The 16,154-nt window shown below is 40.5% G+C and overlaps 1 protein-coding gene across 4 annotated transcripts in view; it reads left to right on the forward strand.

Annotated features, from left to right (window-relative positions):
- The window catches only part of trappc9 (trafficking protein particle complex subunit 9), a 265,848-nt gene that overhangs the window by 172,985 nt on the left and 76,709 nt on the right, over positions 1-16,154 (forward strand). For all 4 annotated transcript variants that reach the window (XM_032535067.1, XM_032535068.1, XM_032535069.1 and 1 more), the window contains 2 exons: positions 1,183-1,336; positions 5,384-5,474. In XM_032535067.1, coding sequence (XP_032390958.1) covers positions 1,183-1,336; positions 5,384-5,474 — 245 coding nt within the window. The remainder of the gene's footprint in view (positions 1-1,182; positions 1,337-5,383; positions 5,475-16,154) is intronic.

Here is a 16,154-nt window from a genome sequence, read left to right on the forward strand (position 1 = left end):
AGTCTTCCTAAGTTAAAATATTAGTATTGTGTTGTTCAAGAATGAATGTGAACTCTTTTTTTTAGCATTTTTTGAGGTCTGAAAACAATGCATCTTTGTTGTTATTTTGACGAGTTTTCATTTTCTTAAAATAAATAATCTGAACAACAACATTTTTATTTGGAATTTAGAAGAAATGTTGTCAAAACATTTGTAGAATAAAACAAACATGTTTATTGTAATCAAACACATGCCTATAAATAGTAAAACCAGAAAAACTGATAATAATGCAGTGGTCTCTTAATTTTTTCCAGAGCTGTATATATATATATTTATATATATATATATATATATATTCCTTGGATGTAGTATTCTGTACATGAAGATGAAGCATTAAAGTAGAAATATGTGATTGCATAAAGTTAGTTAGGGTCAGTTGTTAAATGTGTTCATCCAAATATACTTTTGATTGTCAATGAATCAACCCTCTTCTGTGCAAGGCTTGAGGTGAGATTCTATGGATGTTTTGAAATTGCTTTGCTGTTTTTAAATGAGTTATTGTAGGATGAATTTGTTTATTTCCGGGCATGTTTGCCATCATATTGCTAAGAGCCAGTGCAGGTCAGGCCTGGTAACACCAGCATTTAAAATGGCAAAACTCAGCAGGAAAATGAATCCTAGCGCTAGCATGTTCCTGGCTTGTTCATGTGTGAGCTGTTAGCTTGCCAGGTACAGTAGCTCCACTTTTAAGGGCTTGTGTAAGGACAGTGCTGTAAGTGTTGCTAATTTCAGCCACACCCAATACTATCTGTATTTTGCTAAATATTTGGTATTGATCAAAACTATCTACGTTAGTTGTCTATGGGGAATACTAAATGTTTTATATTCCTGTCAATTGAATATATTTGGGCTTTGGACTGTAGGTCGGACCAAACAAATAATCTGAAGATGCTGCCCTTGGCTCTCGGAAATTATGATGGGCATTAATGACTAGTTTATTAACAACTGAAATAATCAGTAGTTGAAGATCTACACTAAATGCAAGCTCTATGAATCTGAGTCAAGTCTCTTAAAACTCGTACTAACTCTGTTTTCGATGACAGTTATGTAACTGTTATGTCATTCCCAGAGTTGGTTACCGTGGATTTTTTTCTTACAGCAGAAACTTGTATCTGTAAGTGCTTCTCCCCTCTCCTGCTGCAGGATGGCCATCCAGGTTGACAAGTTTGACTTTGAGAGTCTGCCACAGCCGGACCAGGAGACGGCTCGCTTCACTAACCCCAAACAGCTGGAGGAGGAGCGACAACATGCCCAGGGCTACCAGATCAACAGCAAGCTGGGCATCTGTTGGAGCATCATATCCTTTCAGGGGCTACATGTACGGTTTGGTTACATCAGAGAAACCAGCCTGAGCTGAGTATTGCTAGAAAGACGGTAGAAACAGAGGGTAAAGGCTTACATTCATAATTTGAACGTCCTTAGTCTCCACTGAACCAAAAAAAGGTTATTATATTCAATAGGTGATCAAACAGAATTATTTTGTTGAATAGTGTTTTTTGCCGACAATCAGAATAGTGAAAACATGACATCTGGATCCTACATCTGGAGACCCTCTGGCCAGAAGGGAACTTGCCTGCACTGACAGATGGGAAAGCGTATGGCAAAGTACTTGCCACTCTGACACTGAGACGTGCTGTCGTATTGTGTGAATTTTTGAGTGGGTAATGCCACATACCAGCATCAATTTGATACATTTTCCCATAGGTCCTAGTTTGCGGGCGAGCTTCGTGGTTCGACCATGGTACAGTAACCTTTACAGCATTGTCAGCATTTTGCTCTCTGCAGTCTGCTTTTCCTCAGGGAGACAATTCTCTGTAGCTATTCCTTCATATACTGTTGTCTTCTGGCTTGTCATGTACATGTTCACCATTAACTCCATTAACTCTTTTGCCTTCAAAATAACAAATATAAATAAATAAAATAACTAATAATAAATAAATATATAAAAGGTTCCAGGAAAAGTTTCTGCTGTTGAAAAGCCATCTAGTCAAACTAGTCATCATGCATATAGTGCCGTGTATCAGCCCATAACTCATCACTTTGCAGTTTGAGATTTAAGAACTGCCTTTCAGATTGTTGGTGTCCATGGTGTGCAATTAATGATGAATCCCTTCTCTTTGAGCTACTGCAGTTGCCATTATTTTTTTCCTTTTTATGAAGGCGTAAACACCCCCTTCATTATGTGCATTGTTTTTAGTAAAGTAATTTGGCAGTGTGTAGGCAGGGATGGAGAATGAAAATGACATACAAATATAGCATCCTTTTACTGGAGCAAAAATCAGCCCGAAACAGCCTGTTTGATCATTTCATCAGATCAAGAACATATGTTAATTTGTAACTTGAAACAAGTTTCTCTTGAAGCTGAACGGAATATAGACAAGCTCTGGGAAGTACGTCATCAACAGACAAATCCTCCGTTGACAGGCAACAGCTCACTGTGACTTCTCTGGGCTATTGGGACAAAAGCAAAGAAACATTTAGGAAACGTGCAGCCCTCTAATGTACGGTGTGAGAAAGGGGTTTCACACTCTCCATTATGGAAAATTTTACCAAAAATGAAAAGTGTGCCATTTGAAGCCCTATGTTAAAATGCAAGTAGTTTGGATGGAAAATCTCTTGTGATAAGTCACTTATTGATTCAGCTTGATTGGACCAACGCTGAAATTGTCACAATGTTATTGTTTCGGGCACAGGGAGACATTTCTGTCTGTGTAGATAGTGACTCGGCTGTCTTACATCCTTGGAATAGCACAATGTCAATTCTGCTTTAAGGGGGGGATTTTCCCTTTACAACATGAAAGAAGTCGCGAAATAAAAGATTTGATTACAGTGCGTGTCACACTCCAAAGCACTCAGTTGGCCTTGAGCAACCCAACAGTCACTTTAATTTGTAATGTATGAGTTAGTTATTATTGTAACTCCCTGTAAATCTGTCTGAGCTGGCGTAGTACATCCTGATAACGGTTTGTCTAAGCTATTACAGCCAGCCAGAAGCAACAGCAAGTTACATCAAGAGGAGATTGACTTCAGCAGACACAAGTGTAGTTTAGGACTTGTTTTAAAATTGTACAGCTCACCTTAAAGGCATTGTTCTCAGCTGTCCTCCTTAAGCGCCACTATCTGTGTCATTTTTCTAAACTTAGGTAGGCTCGTCCTAACTTTCAAGACTCCCTGGCTCTGCCCCCTCTTTGTTTTACTGCAACATTTGGACTGAAAAGTTGCTAATAAAACTCACAAGCAAGCACTTGAATTAATGTTAGCAATGACTTTACTATCTCTTTTGCTAGGAAGGACTTTTGTGCAACAAACAAAAAAGTGCCACTGTAGCTGAAAGGGGATTTCACCCCTAATTGGTGTGCTTAATCTTAGAATATGAAATCCTGTTTCACAAAACCACAGCTAAATGAATCCAATTATGCTTATACAGTTTATTTTGCAGGCAGTCCCATCCACAGTACGGTATGGTGTTCACGTGACCCATAACCCATAACCCGACCCATGTTCAAATGTATCCATTTAAAATTAGATTTAAAGTGATAGTTTGGCTTCTTCGAAGTGGGGTTGTATGAGTTAAAGTTAGACCCAGTGACAGTGGGTCAGTGGGACATTAATGTTAGACCCAGCCTGCTGTTCAGCTCATTCTCTGTAAGCGATGCAACATAAAAGCACGGTGGAGCCAGCACGCCAGCCAGCCGGCGTTAGTTGGCTAACATTAGCTCGCTAAATCCGCTTCAACGTTACCCAGTAGTCACATTGTTGCCAGAAAACAAGCCGAACACAGATGTTACTTGTGGCGATAGCAGTGTGCTTTGTTTGGATGAAGCACAAAGTTAATGTGACTTATTTAGCGACCAGCTCTCTGCCTCGTAACGTCACTACTCCACTGCTCGTTTGTCCGTCAGTTATTGTAAAACCTCTGCTTCAAGACTTTCCAGATTAAATATCAGCTAATAATCAACTGTAAAGTAGCTACACCTTTTAAAGGACCCCCTTGGTAAATTTAGCCTCTGCTGGGTAGAAAGTGAAACAAAAAAAGTCAACACCAACATTTAGCGGCAAAATCCATTGTTATGTCTACACAATTATTTTAGATATAGTATAATTTCAAGTTCGAGTCACCACTACCTCTGGTGATACACCACACAACGGCGGGCAAAGTGTTACTTTGTATTGAGTCTGGAGATCGTTTGTCCTGTCGAAGGGGAAAATCTATTCCTGGAACACGTTTGTTTCTATTCTTTCAACTGAATTTGATCAATGTTTGTTTTGTTTGGATGCCTTTTATGCTGCTTAAGCAAAACACAAAAACAGTTATAAAATGATAAATCTTTACACTGACAAATGTCTTTTGTGCACGGACAAGTGAAACATTAATCTACTTGTCCAAAGGACAAGTTCCTCAACAGGTTAATTTCAAGCCCTGTACTGTATGCTGTACTCATAAGGTAGATATTCGTACTCCCTCAGTTGGTATAGTGAGACCAGTTTGCCTACAATTTTTGTCAAACCTATAGTTTCCCTCATTCATTATTTAACGCATTATGTGGTTCCAACTTTAAGTTACATTAATGGTTTAAAAAAAAAAAAAAAAAAAAAAAACACTACTACGGTCTATCCCCACTCTTTGAGGCTGTACTCAGGCACGGCTATGGTGTATATCGATATTCTGTGTTAGCATATCTATTTTATAAGAAACGCTCACATCATTTTGTGGTATATGGTATTTTAGTATGCAAACACGATGTTGGCATGTTTTAACGCATCAAGCGTACTAAGTGTTTGCTGTCATGACAGAGCTTGTAGTGTTTTGTGTATCCTGTACTGGTGGCGCTTCACCCTCTGTCTGAAACACTCCGTTTTGGTGCCTGTCTCTTTAAGCTCCCCTCACGAAAAAGCCCAGTCTGCTCTGATTGGTCAGCATATCCGGGTCTTCTGCATCTGAGCCCTTGGTGTCTCTGCACCATCATTGCAGCCGGGAAATGACTGTAATGGCGCAGTAGCGACACCTACCACCTATATGCAGTATAGCTGTGACATCACAACTGTACAGAAGTCCTGACGGCTAGTTTCAAATATTTCTCTGTGGATTGATTTGACTTTCACATTTAAATTGCCCCTCAACCTGTTTTGTATTAAAAAACTTAATATCTCACTTTTAACAATTTACAGTTGCAGTTTTAGCCATTTATAATCACAGTGTACAATATGATGTACTTTTATTCAACTCATTGTATTGCTGCAAGTAACTGTGTGTGTATGTGTATACAGCAAAGTTCCTCATGTTGATTAGTTGTTGCTATGCACCAAGTGGCGTCTCCAACATGTTGCCCTTAACTGTACCCACCCCTCCCTGCGGCGCCGTGGAGAGGCCAGTGTGGAGGGAGTCCTCAACCAGCTGGTCCTGGAGCACCTACAGCTCGCTCCTTTGCAGTGGGGTGAGTCTCGTGTGTGTGTGTTGGGGGGGGGTGTGCGTGTTTGTCTCTCCATGCTTGTGAGATTAGGAGTTGTGATGCACTACATTTATGAACATAAGTTTGTGAACTCCACTAGGCGTGGGCTGGTTACCTGTTTAAGGTATACTGAGGTTTGAAAAAGTCATTGTTTAAAAAACACTAAAGTTTTCCGGTCCTGCGTTATGAGCTGTTTTTATGAGTCACCAAGGACAGAAAGTGCAGTTCAAAATAAAATACATTGTGTTCAATGAAAAAAAGTTGTGTTTTTATACCCAGACATTTCAGAATAATCCATTTTAAAGCTGTAATTGCAATACTGTAACACCGTGACATTTTTGCTGAAAGTTATACTGTCAGAATCTCATACCGGCCCATGCCTAAACTCCATGTACGCTTTTGCTGTACAATATTGTTTTTCTCTGCGATTTGAATTTAAATGAAATGAGAGAAGTTTTCTTCATGTTGCTTTGGATGGTTTGCTTAACTTATGTCACTACTTATATTTAAAAACAAATTAGATATCCTGTTGTGCTGTCCATATGTGTGTCTGCCAATCACTGAAATCCAAGTGGATCATTAGCCACTCTTTACCTGTCACTTAATGCATAAACCCTTCAGAACTGTTCTCAAGCCATGTTTTTCATTTGCATTCTTAATGGGCTACAGGCTATTTTGGAGAAGTGTAGACAGCAGCTTGGGAAATGTGTAGATCACCGGGGGGACACATAATTTGCAGGAGCACTCTTCGGTCGCACCATCTGTGATCGTCCTCTGAAACCGCTTTTGATTTACTGTGGGTGTTTGTTTTCTGAGATTCCCCGTCCATCTCCCTCTCTGGGCACTGCCAGCATTTTGATTAGTCAGCTGGGGCTGTGCTGCTTTGGCGAAGAGATTGTAGTCTGCAAAACAAGGCAACACAGCAGATCAAGCACGCAAATGTAAGAATCCATTGGGACAGAAATAGGTAGGGGATGTAGGCAAATAACTTCCCTGGATTCACTGTTCTTCAGATATGTTAAGATTTGACATGCACCCCAAGCGGCAGTCTTGAGATAACACCTTTAGACGGATATTCTACGTGATGTGTGTAATCTCAGTGCAGACGGTTGCGGTGGTTGTCGTTTCCTCACGTCTTTGTTTCTGTAAACATAGTGTTGCAGTTCCAGTTGAGGCCTTTTGCAGGCATTGCTGATTAGAAGCCAGATGATTTACTTCAGCCCATTAGGATGCCTTTATCAGAGTTGCTAAGGCTATCACAGGCTCAATTACGGATGTAGTTCAAGCATTTCCCCCGTGTCTAAAATCCAGTGGATGCTTTTTAATGCCGTTGGGTCTCTCTAAGCCTCACACTTACACAGATACTGTAGATGAATAGAACTTGCTTGTTAAAAAAAATCAGTTTTACAGTAGTTGTTTAATTGCTCTGGTGTTTATTAAAGCTTTGTGATCTGTTTCTTTTTTCAGTCTTTATGCTATCGATTGAGCCTCTACAATGGTACATATTACTACTTTTAAACTGTTGCTCATTTAGTCAACTGTTTTTTTCCCCACCTCTTGCTGCTCCGACTTAAAAAAAACCCAACCTTTTTATATCATTCTTTTTTATTAGAGAGTAGAAGCTGTTTCAATCCGTCGAGGAGCTCATGTGATGATTACATCCTTCACAATCCTAATCTAATACACTTGAATATTTCTCTGCCATTAGTTCATTTTAAACTCCTCGAGGAGGTGACATAATTCTTCAATTTAAATCATTTTTTGTCATTTGCACAAAGTCTGTTACTGAGCAGACACTGCCTCATACGTGCTGTTTCAGTCTCATCAGTAGAGAGTAAACACATAGATGCTGTTAGGACTACTTCATTTGCATCCTGTGAAATATTGTAAACCTCTTTTTACCCTTCTTGAACATAAGACTTTAAAGGCGTTGAAGTGGTTGTTATCATTCTAACACACTTCATTTCCTTGTCTATAGAAACACGTGGAATTCATTACAGATTATTAAACTGTTGATGGCAATGGCAAGCATGAGATTTGCGCAATTTGGAAATTGAGTACATTAAAAATACAAAACATTTTTGAACAAATGTAAATAGGATCAGCTGTGCACATGTACTGTGTACAAGTGCTTTTCTGGAGCTGCCGTGAGAGTCATTACCCCCCCGCCCATGACAGCACCATGGCAATATCTCCAAGACTGGTGGCCCGCTGGGCCTAAATTGCCCCCCACCAGTTCTGATTCTGTTACCACAGAAACCTTTTGACTCTACTCTAATGCTGCCATCAGTCTGTGACTGGTCTGAGCCTGGCCTTGTTGCTACCGGGCCTGGCCACTCTCTGTGCAGTATGTCATCCTCGGCTACTCGACTATAAACTAGGTGGCGTAGCATCAACGTGGATACGTTTTTGGCGGGGCTCTGCGCTGTGTTTAAAATCACACAAAGTTTGAAAATCTCAACAACAGGCAGACTATGAGAACATGTTGTCACATTGCTTTTGTGTGAGCGTGCTACATACCGCTGTTTATTACTGCACTGGTCCACTTGCGTGATCGATGGTTCTTAAGCTAATCCAAGAAATGCTTCATATCGCTCCACAGTCGACATCCAGCTGCCAACTATACAGCACATTTCTTGAGGACCATCATTCTGTGGTTTCCCTTCAGCTTTCCTGCTTCTCTTCCTGTAATCATTAGAGAAATATGAAACTGTTTCCAGTTTTGCTCTCAGAGTACTTGAGCGCGGGGCTTCCTCCTGGACTTGAGGTCTAAGGAGCATCACGTGTAACTGAGACGACCCAAACGTAGGTCATGTCAGGGTGGAAGCAGTTGTCACATCATCGCCCTCTTCATCTGGATGGCAAGTTGTTGAAGAGAAAATCTAGACCTTAGTCAGTCTGTGTCCAGGTTTGAGGTTCCATTAAATGGAGAGCATGGAAAGCGCCGGAATCAGTTATATGGCCTTGTGTTTGTTTACAAGCTCATTATTATTATCGAACGGGAAGCAATCGGAGGCCATTAGTAAATGATATTCCTCCGGGCAGAATCAGCCTTACAGTCACGTCAGCACAGCTGCAATAATGTAAGATCACATTTGATGATATTCACCAAGCAATTTGCAAATGAATGATGCAAGTATTTTTTGTAATTAGTTACACGTTTTGTTTCTGCTTGATTTCAGTTGTGGCTGTAATTCACTGAGGGGGCTAGAATGTGAAGCGGATTACTTTTATCCTTATGTGGTTTTTGAAGAAAACCAGCAGAAACGGAAGAGAGCACTGCTTTTTCTCCGTTTCCTCTTTCTTTCGTTTACGCCGTCTAGAGAGCATATCGTCTCTTGTACTTTTTTTCTCCTTAGGTATGTGGACAGCCTGAGCATTATTTTCTCCCTGTGTTTGTTTGCTTTCAGAAAAACAATCCTTCAGAAAGCCCACTGTTTTTGTTTTGGAAAGAAATTAACTTGGCACATTTGCTGAAAATGTTTGGACAGGTTTTATGGAACAGGAAAAACCTTGTAAATAAGATTATGCCTGAAACTCCTGAAATAGACATTACTATAAGTCTGGACTGATGTGTGCCTCTTGCCTGAGTACTGATGTTGAACGTTTTCTGAGTTTATGTGCTTTCCATTGTCATTTAATGTTCTGCTTCAACAGTAAAAGTCTATCTGTCACTGATTCTGAAAAAAGCAGTCCAGTAAATTGTAGACGTTGAGCATAGCGCTGGTGAAAAGGGTAGACAGTTTTACAAACAGCCTAAATGTCAGCAGAGCAGCCTTGGATATTTTCTCAACTATTGCTTTTTCAGAAGGTTGCTGGCTGATTGGTTTAATTATCTGTGACAAAATTGTATTACGCTCCCAAAACCTATAAGGGGTACTTGTCATCCTTAAAATTGGAGGAGTCAGAGGGAAGACGTTTGACGAGAGGCTGCGGGATGGAACACACTAAATTAGGATCTAGATCAGCTCTTGATTTTTTTCCCCCCATTATTTTCCGCAGCTCCTATCAAACCATTGTCTTCTCTCATCCCCTCTCTAATACAGTACACAGCAGACTTTACGTTGTTTAAATACGACAGCAGGGTGACTGAATCTAGTGTTACCAAAGTGAACAAGAAGGCTTATGATTAAATGCTCAATTCATGACTCTAGCAAACTGAAATGGTCAGGTCCAGAATTATTTTGTTTCATCACTCATCAGCAAAAGATAATTCAAACGTGTAATCAATCAAATACACCGTAGATACCTCTGTTGTTTTCATTCATGTTCCCTAGCCTCTTCTATGACAAATTACTACCACGAGCTGTCAATTAATGAAGAAACTCCAAACAGTATGAATACAGAGTGAGTGTTGAAGTGTGTATCGTGGTAGCTCCATGCTACTACTAGATGCCCACTACTGCTGCATCACCCAGATTATTGGTCTGATTGGCTGAAGGACTGTCCAATTGCGCCCAGAGGCCTTTAAGCAGCGTCCGTTGGTGACGCCCCTTTGGAAATGGGCTGTGAATGAACCTTCCCAAGGCTGAATCCCATTTCTCCATCTTAGCCCTACCTCTCATCCCTAGCCCTTGGCCCTTGAAACCAAGGGGCTAACTAAGGGCTAGGGGTGAAAACATACCTCTATGAAATGGGACACCACTTGGTAACATCACCATACGGTATTGATCACAAACTTCCAAGATGCCGTCTTCAAGTGTGTCTATGTCAATTGAGTGGGTTTTGACAACAGTGTCATATGCATTTGTATATTTCATACTGGTGTATCTATAGTGTGTTGTGGTGTGTGTGTGTGTGTGTGTGGGTGTGTGTGTGTGTGTGTGTTGTGGGTGTGTGTGTGTGTGTGGGGTGTGTGTGTTGTGTGTGTGTGTGTGTGGTGTGTGTGGTGTGTGTGTGGTGTGTGTGTGTGTGTGTATGTGTATTTAGAGGCAGATGTATGTGTAGTATTTGAAATACATAGTGTATACAAAACCATGGCGTGTGTTGATATCTGGTCAGTTATCACCGTTTGAATGTGATTAATGTCAGAAAAAAATTGTTGTAACACAATATGTTCTCTTTAGGCCCAACAAATTAAACATAATAGGCAAAAACATTACATAAAAATATTATATTACAGAGCCATTATCAACTATTAGAACCGTAACTTAGATGCCACACACATAAAAAGGCACTCAAATGTGTAAAATTAAAAAAAAGACAGAAGACCACAAACAAATAAACTACGGCTGTTCTGATAGTCCAGACCAGTCTGAAGCCTGTTGGCCAGTGACCCTTCCCTCACATTTCATCAGTGTCCCGTTTCATAACCAACAACAATATACAAGTGCATGAACAGGAATTACAGACGATTACAATAATACGGTACCAATGCAATAATGAATGGGTACAACATGAACATATGATCTAGGAAACTTCTGCTCGTTTTCAGCCCGAAGGTGCACCAGCTGCTGTGTCCTCCAGCGTCCCTGTGTGATACAGGGCGGTGTATGAAAAGCACGTAGCGATGTATCATAGACCGTTAACATTAATACATGTGTGTGTGTGTGTGTGTATATATATATATATATATATATATATATATATATATATATATATATACACACACAGTCTATACAATGTCCTGAGATCTACTGGACATATTTATCAGTAGTGCTTTATGTACACACTGTGTAGTGTACTGACTATGTTAACTGTTACTCCGCTGAACGGCAGGCTGGGTACAGCTCTCTCGCCATCGCTTGTTACAGTACATTCAAGAACAGATGAAGAAAGAGAGACTCGAGATGTTACACTGTAGCAAACTCAAACTTTTATGGCATTAGCGATGTAACTTTTGGAATGATCGCTTTTGTTCCCAGATGTAGCCTGGTCCCAGGGAGCCAATACACTTTACATAAATATGTAACATAAAAACCATTCTAAAATCAACATAAACATGAGATCAACAAAGCGTCCTAGGACACAAAAGAGGGACACATATGACAGCACAGACAACGACCTAAGATTTACCTGTAATAATTGCAAGTGCAATTTGGCAGTCACTGTCTTGGTTGGTACCTTGAGGGAAAGTTTGCCAATTTACTTACTGCCGTGAGGGCTGATCGATGGCGTCAGTATGCGGTAGTCCGCGTTAATTTTCTGTCTAGCATTTAACGCAGTGCAATTTCAACCATTAACAACACAGGCTTGTCTGCGTCGTCTTCCCCAGCTCCACCCTCTCGTCCAAAAACCATCACATCCGGTTAAAAAAAGAAAAGAAAAAAAAGATGGCAACTGCCAAATTGCCAAACTTGAGGCTTCAAAACAGCAGTCCACCAACCAATATGTGACGTCATTGCTACATCATCCGCTGTTTTTACAGTATATGGTGTTGAATGTGGTGTGAAGGCAGTGTCTTCAAATGCAGATTGTCTTGTTGATTATTATACATCCAGTGAGTGTTGAGTCAATTCCACTTAGACATTTTTATTTGCACTTTCAGACATCCATATCAGCGTAACCCAGTAGTGGTTCTAATGCCAGGACAGGTGGTAACATTTGTTTTTTTGCAGCCTGGCAAAATGTAAATAGCCCAATTGATTATAGCTCCTCAGCTGTCAATTTGATTAAAGGCAAAGTGGTGCACCTCGTGATAGGAGTCACTGTGTCAACCTAATGGAGTGTTGCTAAATAAACAGTCACCTGGCCAATCAGACAGAGCTCTCTGAGGGGTTGACACCATCAAAGCAGGTTATGATGTTGTGCTAAAGGAGTGCACAAGGTCTGGATCAAACAGGAAGTGCCCTGACATTGTTAAGATAAGGGTGACATTTTTAATGACCCTTTAGAGGGAAGTTGGTGTAACAGCAAACAGCAGTATTTGTGACTGTGAGTAAGAAAAAAGTACCTGTCCCATACTTAAATTTACACTATAATATAATGGAACAAATCAAGTTTAAGTTAAGGTAACATGCCAGCAGTAGGATATATAAAACAAATTAAAAAATCCATGTAAAAAATGAAACCTAGTGTCAGAAATATGTGCAACATTTAAATAACTGTTGTTGTAATGTTAATGGAGAATATTTTAAAATAAAATTAGGTGATCAATACAAAGCACAATCAAGTAGCCAAACATAAGCACCTGTCGCCAGGCTTTGATTTTCAGTATTGCCTGCCTGTTGAGAGCCGTAACCAAGCAGTGAAATGGAAAACAGCAGGCCTGAAAGCGGACTTTGCACCCATTCCCCACCCTCCCCCTCTGCCACCCATCTCCAGGGAATACAAATTCACCCATGAATGGAAAGACAAATGTTTAGCCTGGTAGAGAGATGGAAAGAGAAGGGTGGGGGCCTTGCAGTAAAAGGAAGAGAGATAATTTAATAAGACAGCGTTTCTGAACTGGCTCACACCAGCGCAGTTTACCCTCCAACCTTGCACGCACACACACACACACACACGCACGCCTAACACTGAAGTCCTGTTGTGGTGATGATGATGATTAGAACCGCTGACCTGACAGAGGGGATGGGAATGAATGAATGTATGCATGCATGGCTGAAATGGAAGAGAAGTGTCCTGACTGCCACCGTGGTAATATGTCACATCTACAGTATGAGCATACATCAGCGGTGGTCATCTGCACAGCAGTGATGGGGCTTGTGGGAGACGGTGGGATGGTGATATCAGTCCGGTCTGCCACCAAGCTCCGAGGAAGGCCAACTCAAACCATTGTTCTGCTGTGCACCCTTGTTTTATTTTAGACATGCTTAGACAGTACTATATTTTGAGCCCTGTGATAGACTGCCAACCTGTACATGGTGTACCTGCATTTAGTTGCTACATTTCTGCTTTTAGTCTCCATGTCAGAATAGATGGTGTTCTGACATGGAGACTAAAAGCAGAAATGTAGCAAAATAAAGAAACATAAATCCCAAAAAATATCACTGAACGTCATTTAGAAGACACAAAAATGTTCATGGCGTGAAAAGTTTCATTACTTCTACAGATTATGTAGTTTATGAACTGACCAAAGGGATATTCCACTGAAGTTGCACATCACAGTTGTTTAGAGGTGTTGGGGAGTTCACTGGACAATTGAAATATTGTATAAATCCTTTTGGAACTCCAAATGGAGCTTTGTGAAATTTGATAAATTGAGGTGCATTAGCCTTTTTGAGCATAATACAAGCACATTAACGGCCAAACTGTTGGAGGTCAAGTTGCATCATGGGTAATTTAGCCACCAAAATTTGAGAAGGAAAAAGAATGTGTGGAATTAAAAAAAAAGTGATATATACTGAATTGCATATCATTATTGTGTCTGGAGATTTTTTAAACAACAAATGCATTAGTTGAAAATATCAGACAACATAAAACACTGACACTGTCTACAGTACATTGTCATCAGTTAATTTTCAGAAAAAAACTATTTGAGTAATTAGCTGTTTGCGTTGAAAGTTAGTGTTTTGTGATTAGAAAGTCATTTAAAAGTGATGCATTATTGACCTATGCAAAACCATGTTGAACTTGGTGATTTAGCCCAGAGATACAGATCTGTCATTAATGGGGAAACCATTTTTTTTTTTTTACTCTGCTCATCAGTAGTTTTGTCAGTTTGTTTAACTTGCTGGTAATTAAAACAAGTAGTGTTGTAATCCGATCTGCTGAAAACGTAGCCCAGTATCCTGAGAATGAAGTCTATTTTGAACATTTTATTAACAACTTTCATGTAAAAGACTGGAGTTTGCTTCTATTAACGTGAAAAAAATCACACATAAAGGGCGTGTTGTTTCCATTTCCTCCAGTACACAAACAAACACATTACCACCCCACACCCTGCTTCACCACCCACCTATCGAAGGGCAGATTACATTACATTTGTGGCAGGGGTGCTGCCCATTTAGATGACTGATAGGCGCTAGGAGGAGCCCTGGGTAGGCAGAAGCTGATTTATCGGCTTGTTTTCTAGCTCTGTTGCCCGGGCTCTGTCAGTCAGCCAACCTAAAGGTACCCTGTTAAAGGCAGCAGATAGCCAGAGCGAGATGGGAGGACGGACAACACTTACCTCACTCTGTCTCCTAGGCCAGTGCGTGTGATTTACAGAGGCAGTGCTGACTCAGGCTGGCTATGATCTGCGTGTGTGTGTGGAGACAAAGATACTCAAACGGTTGATAAGTGCGTAATGATGAGGTAGCAGAAGCTCTCACAGTCTTCGATTAATTATTCTGCTCAGGTAGTTTAAGCAGATGGACTGCTGTGAACTGTCTGTTGGTTTTCAACCAGCTAATTAACCCATTACGAATGTGATTAATGATTTCTACCCATTGTGCCATGCAGGATTAACACAACACAGGGTTTTAGTTTTTGTACCACATTGGGAGAACAGACATGAAAGGATAATTTGTTCTACTTTGGCTGGAATCACCAGTCTTGTGCTATCGCCCTGGTCGCTTTAATGTGGAAATGAGAGCACAGAGTACAGTGGCCCACTCTGTGATTGCGTCTGTTCCTCCCCGGCCCTGTGTGGACCTAGAGTTAGAACATTTAGCAGGCTCGGAGCGTCTGTTTATGGGGCATTTATCATGGCTACAGAACAATCCGCGCTGTCAGTGCGTCAGTTCGGGTGAGCTGTGGGAATAAATCAACACTCCTCCGGCCTGCCACAGCTAGCCCACCACACACTCACTCGTTCATTTAGACTGGTTGGATAGGAAAACTAAGAAAAGAAAGGGAAGCTCTAAGTAAAGAGCGGTAGATGTAGATACAGAAAATGCACAGGTTAAAGTTGTGGGGATTAGATTGTGGAGAGATGATCAGACTCTGTTTTTGTACCAATGAGAAATGGGCTAGGGAAGCATTTAGCCTGGTTGTGCATGCTAGAAATGACTAGGAATTATTATACTTGATATAACTTCTTATCTCTTTAACTTGCCACCTTTTTTCCTTTTCAGCGTGGTGTAAGCATTCGTTTAGTTTCCTTGTTTATTCTAAGAACCAATGTTTTTTTAGTTTTATTTTTTCTCCTCCACCATTTTTCAAAAGTATTTTCAGCTTAAACCTGTTTCTCCCTCTCTGCTTTCTATCAAATAAAACCACCTCCTTCATTGATTTCTTTAGAGGAAACAAGAGTATCCCCAGCGGCTGCTTTTTCATCCCTGAAAGACAGATTACCTGACATTTCTAAATGCAACCAGGGTCAGCCTCTGGTTTCATTGTGAGAATGTCTGGAGTGCCTTAACACACTATTTTAGGTGCTACTAAAAGAGGGAATATTGTGACACAGCTGTTTCACCTGCTGTAGTAAAGGGAAATGAGCACTGTCAATTTGGATGTGGCTCTGCACCATCAATCCTCAACAGTGTAAAACACAAAAAGATCAACAGTGGCTGTGTTCTAGAGGGGTTTTAACAGTGGTAGCCTTTTATGTGATTGCTAATAAATCTGTGGGAAGGGCTTGTTTAGATTGCTTACCCAGAGATTATGAACAATGTTTTGCCCTTTCACCTATGCATGGCTTCATCTTTTTGTCCTTTTTACTCAAACCAACTTGTTTTACATCACTAGTGAGGCTGTATTTGGTCATAGCAGTGCGTTGATAACATGCTCACAGTGAAAATATTAGCTTGCTAATGTTTAGCAGATTGTGTTCAGCAACTAGTTTAGCATGTTAGCATGCTA

Source organism: Etheostoma spectabile, chromosome 14, assembly GCF_008692095.1.
Source record: "Etheostoma spectabile isolate EspeVRDwgs_2016 chromosome 14, UIUC_Espe_1.0, whole genome shotgun sequence".
Taxonomy (NCBI): Eukaryota; Metazoa; Chordata; class Actinopteri; order Perciformes; family Percidae; genus Etheostoma; species Etheostoma spectabile.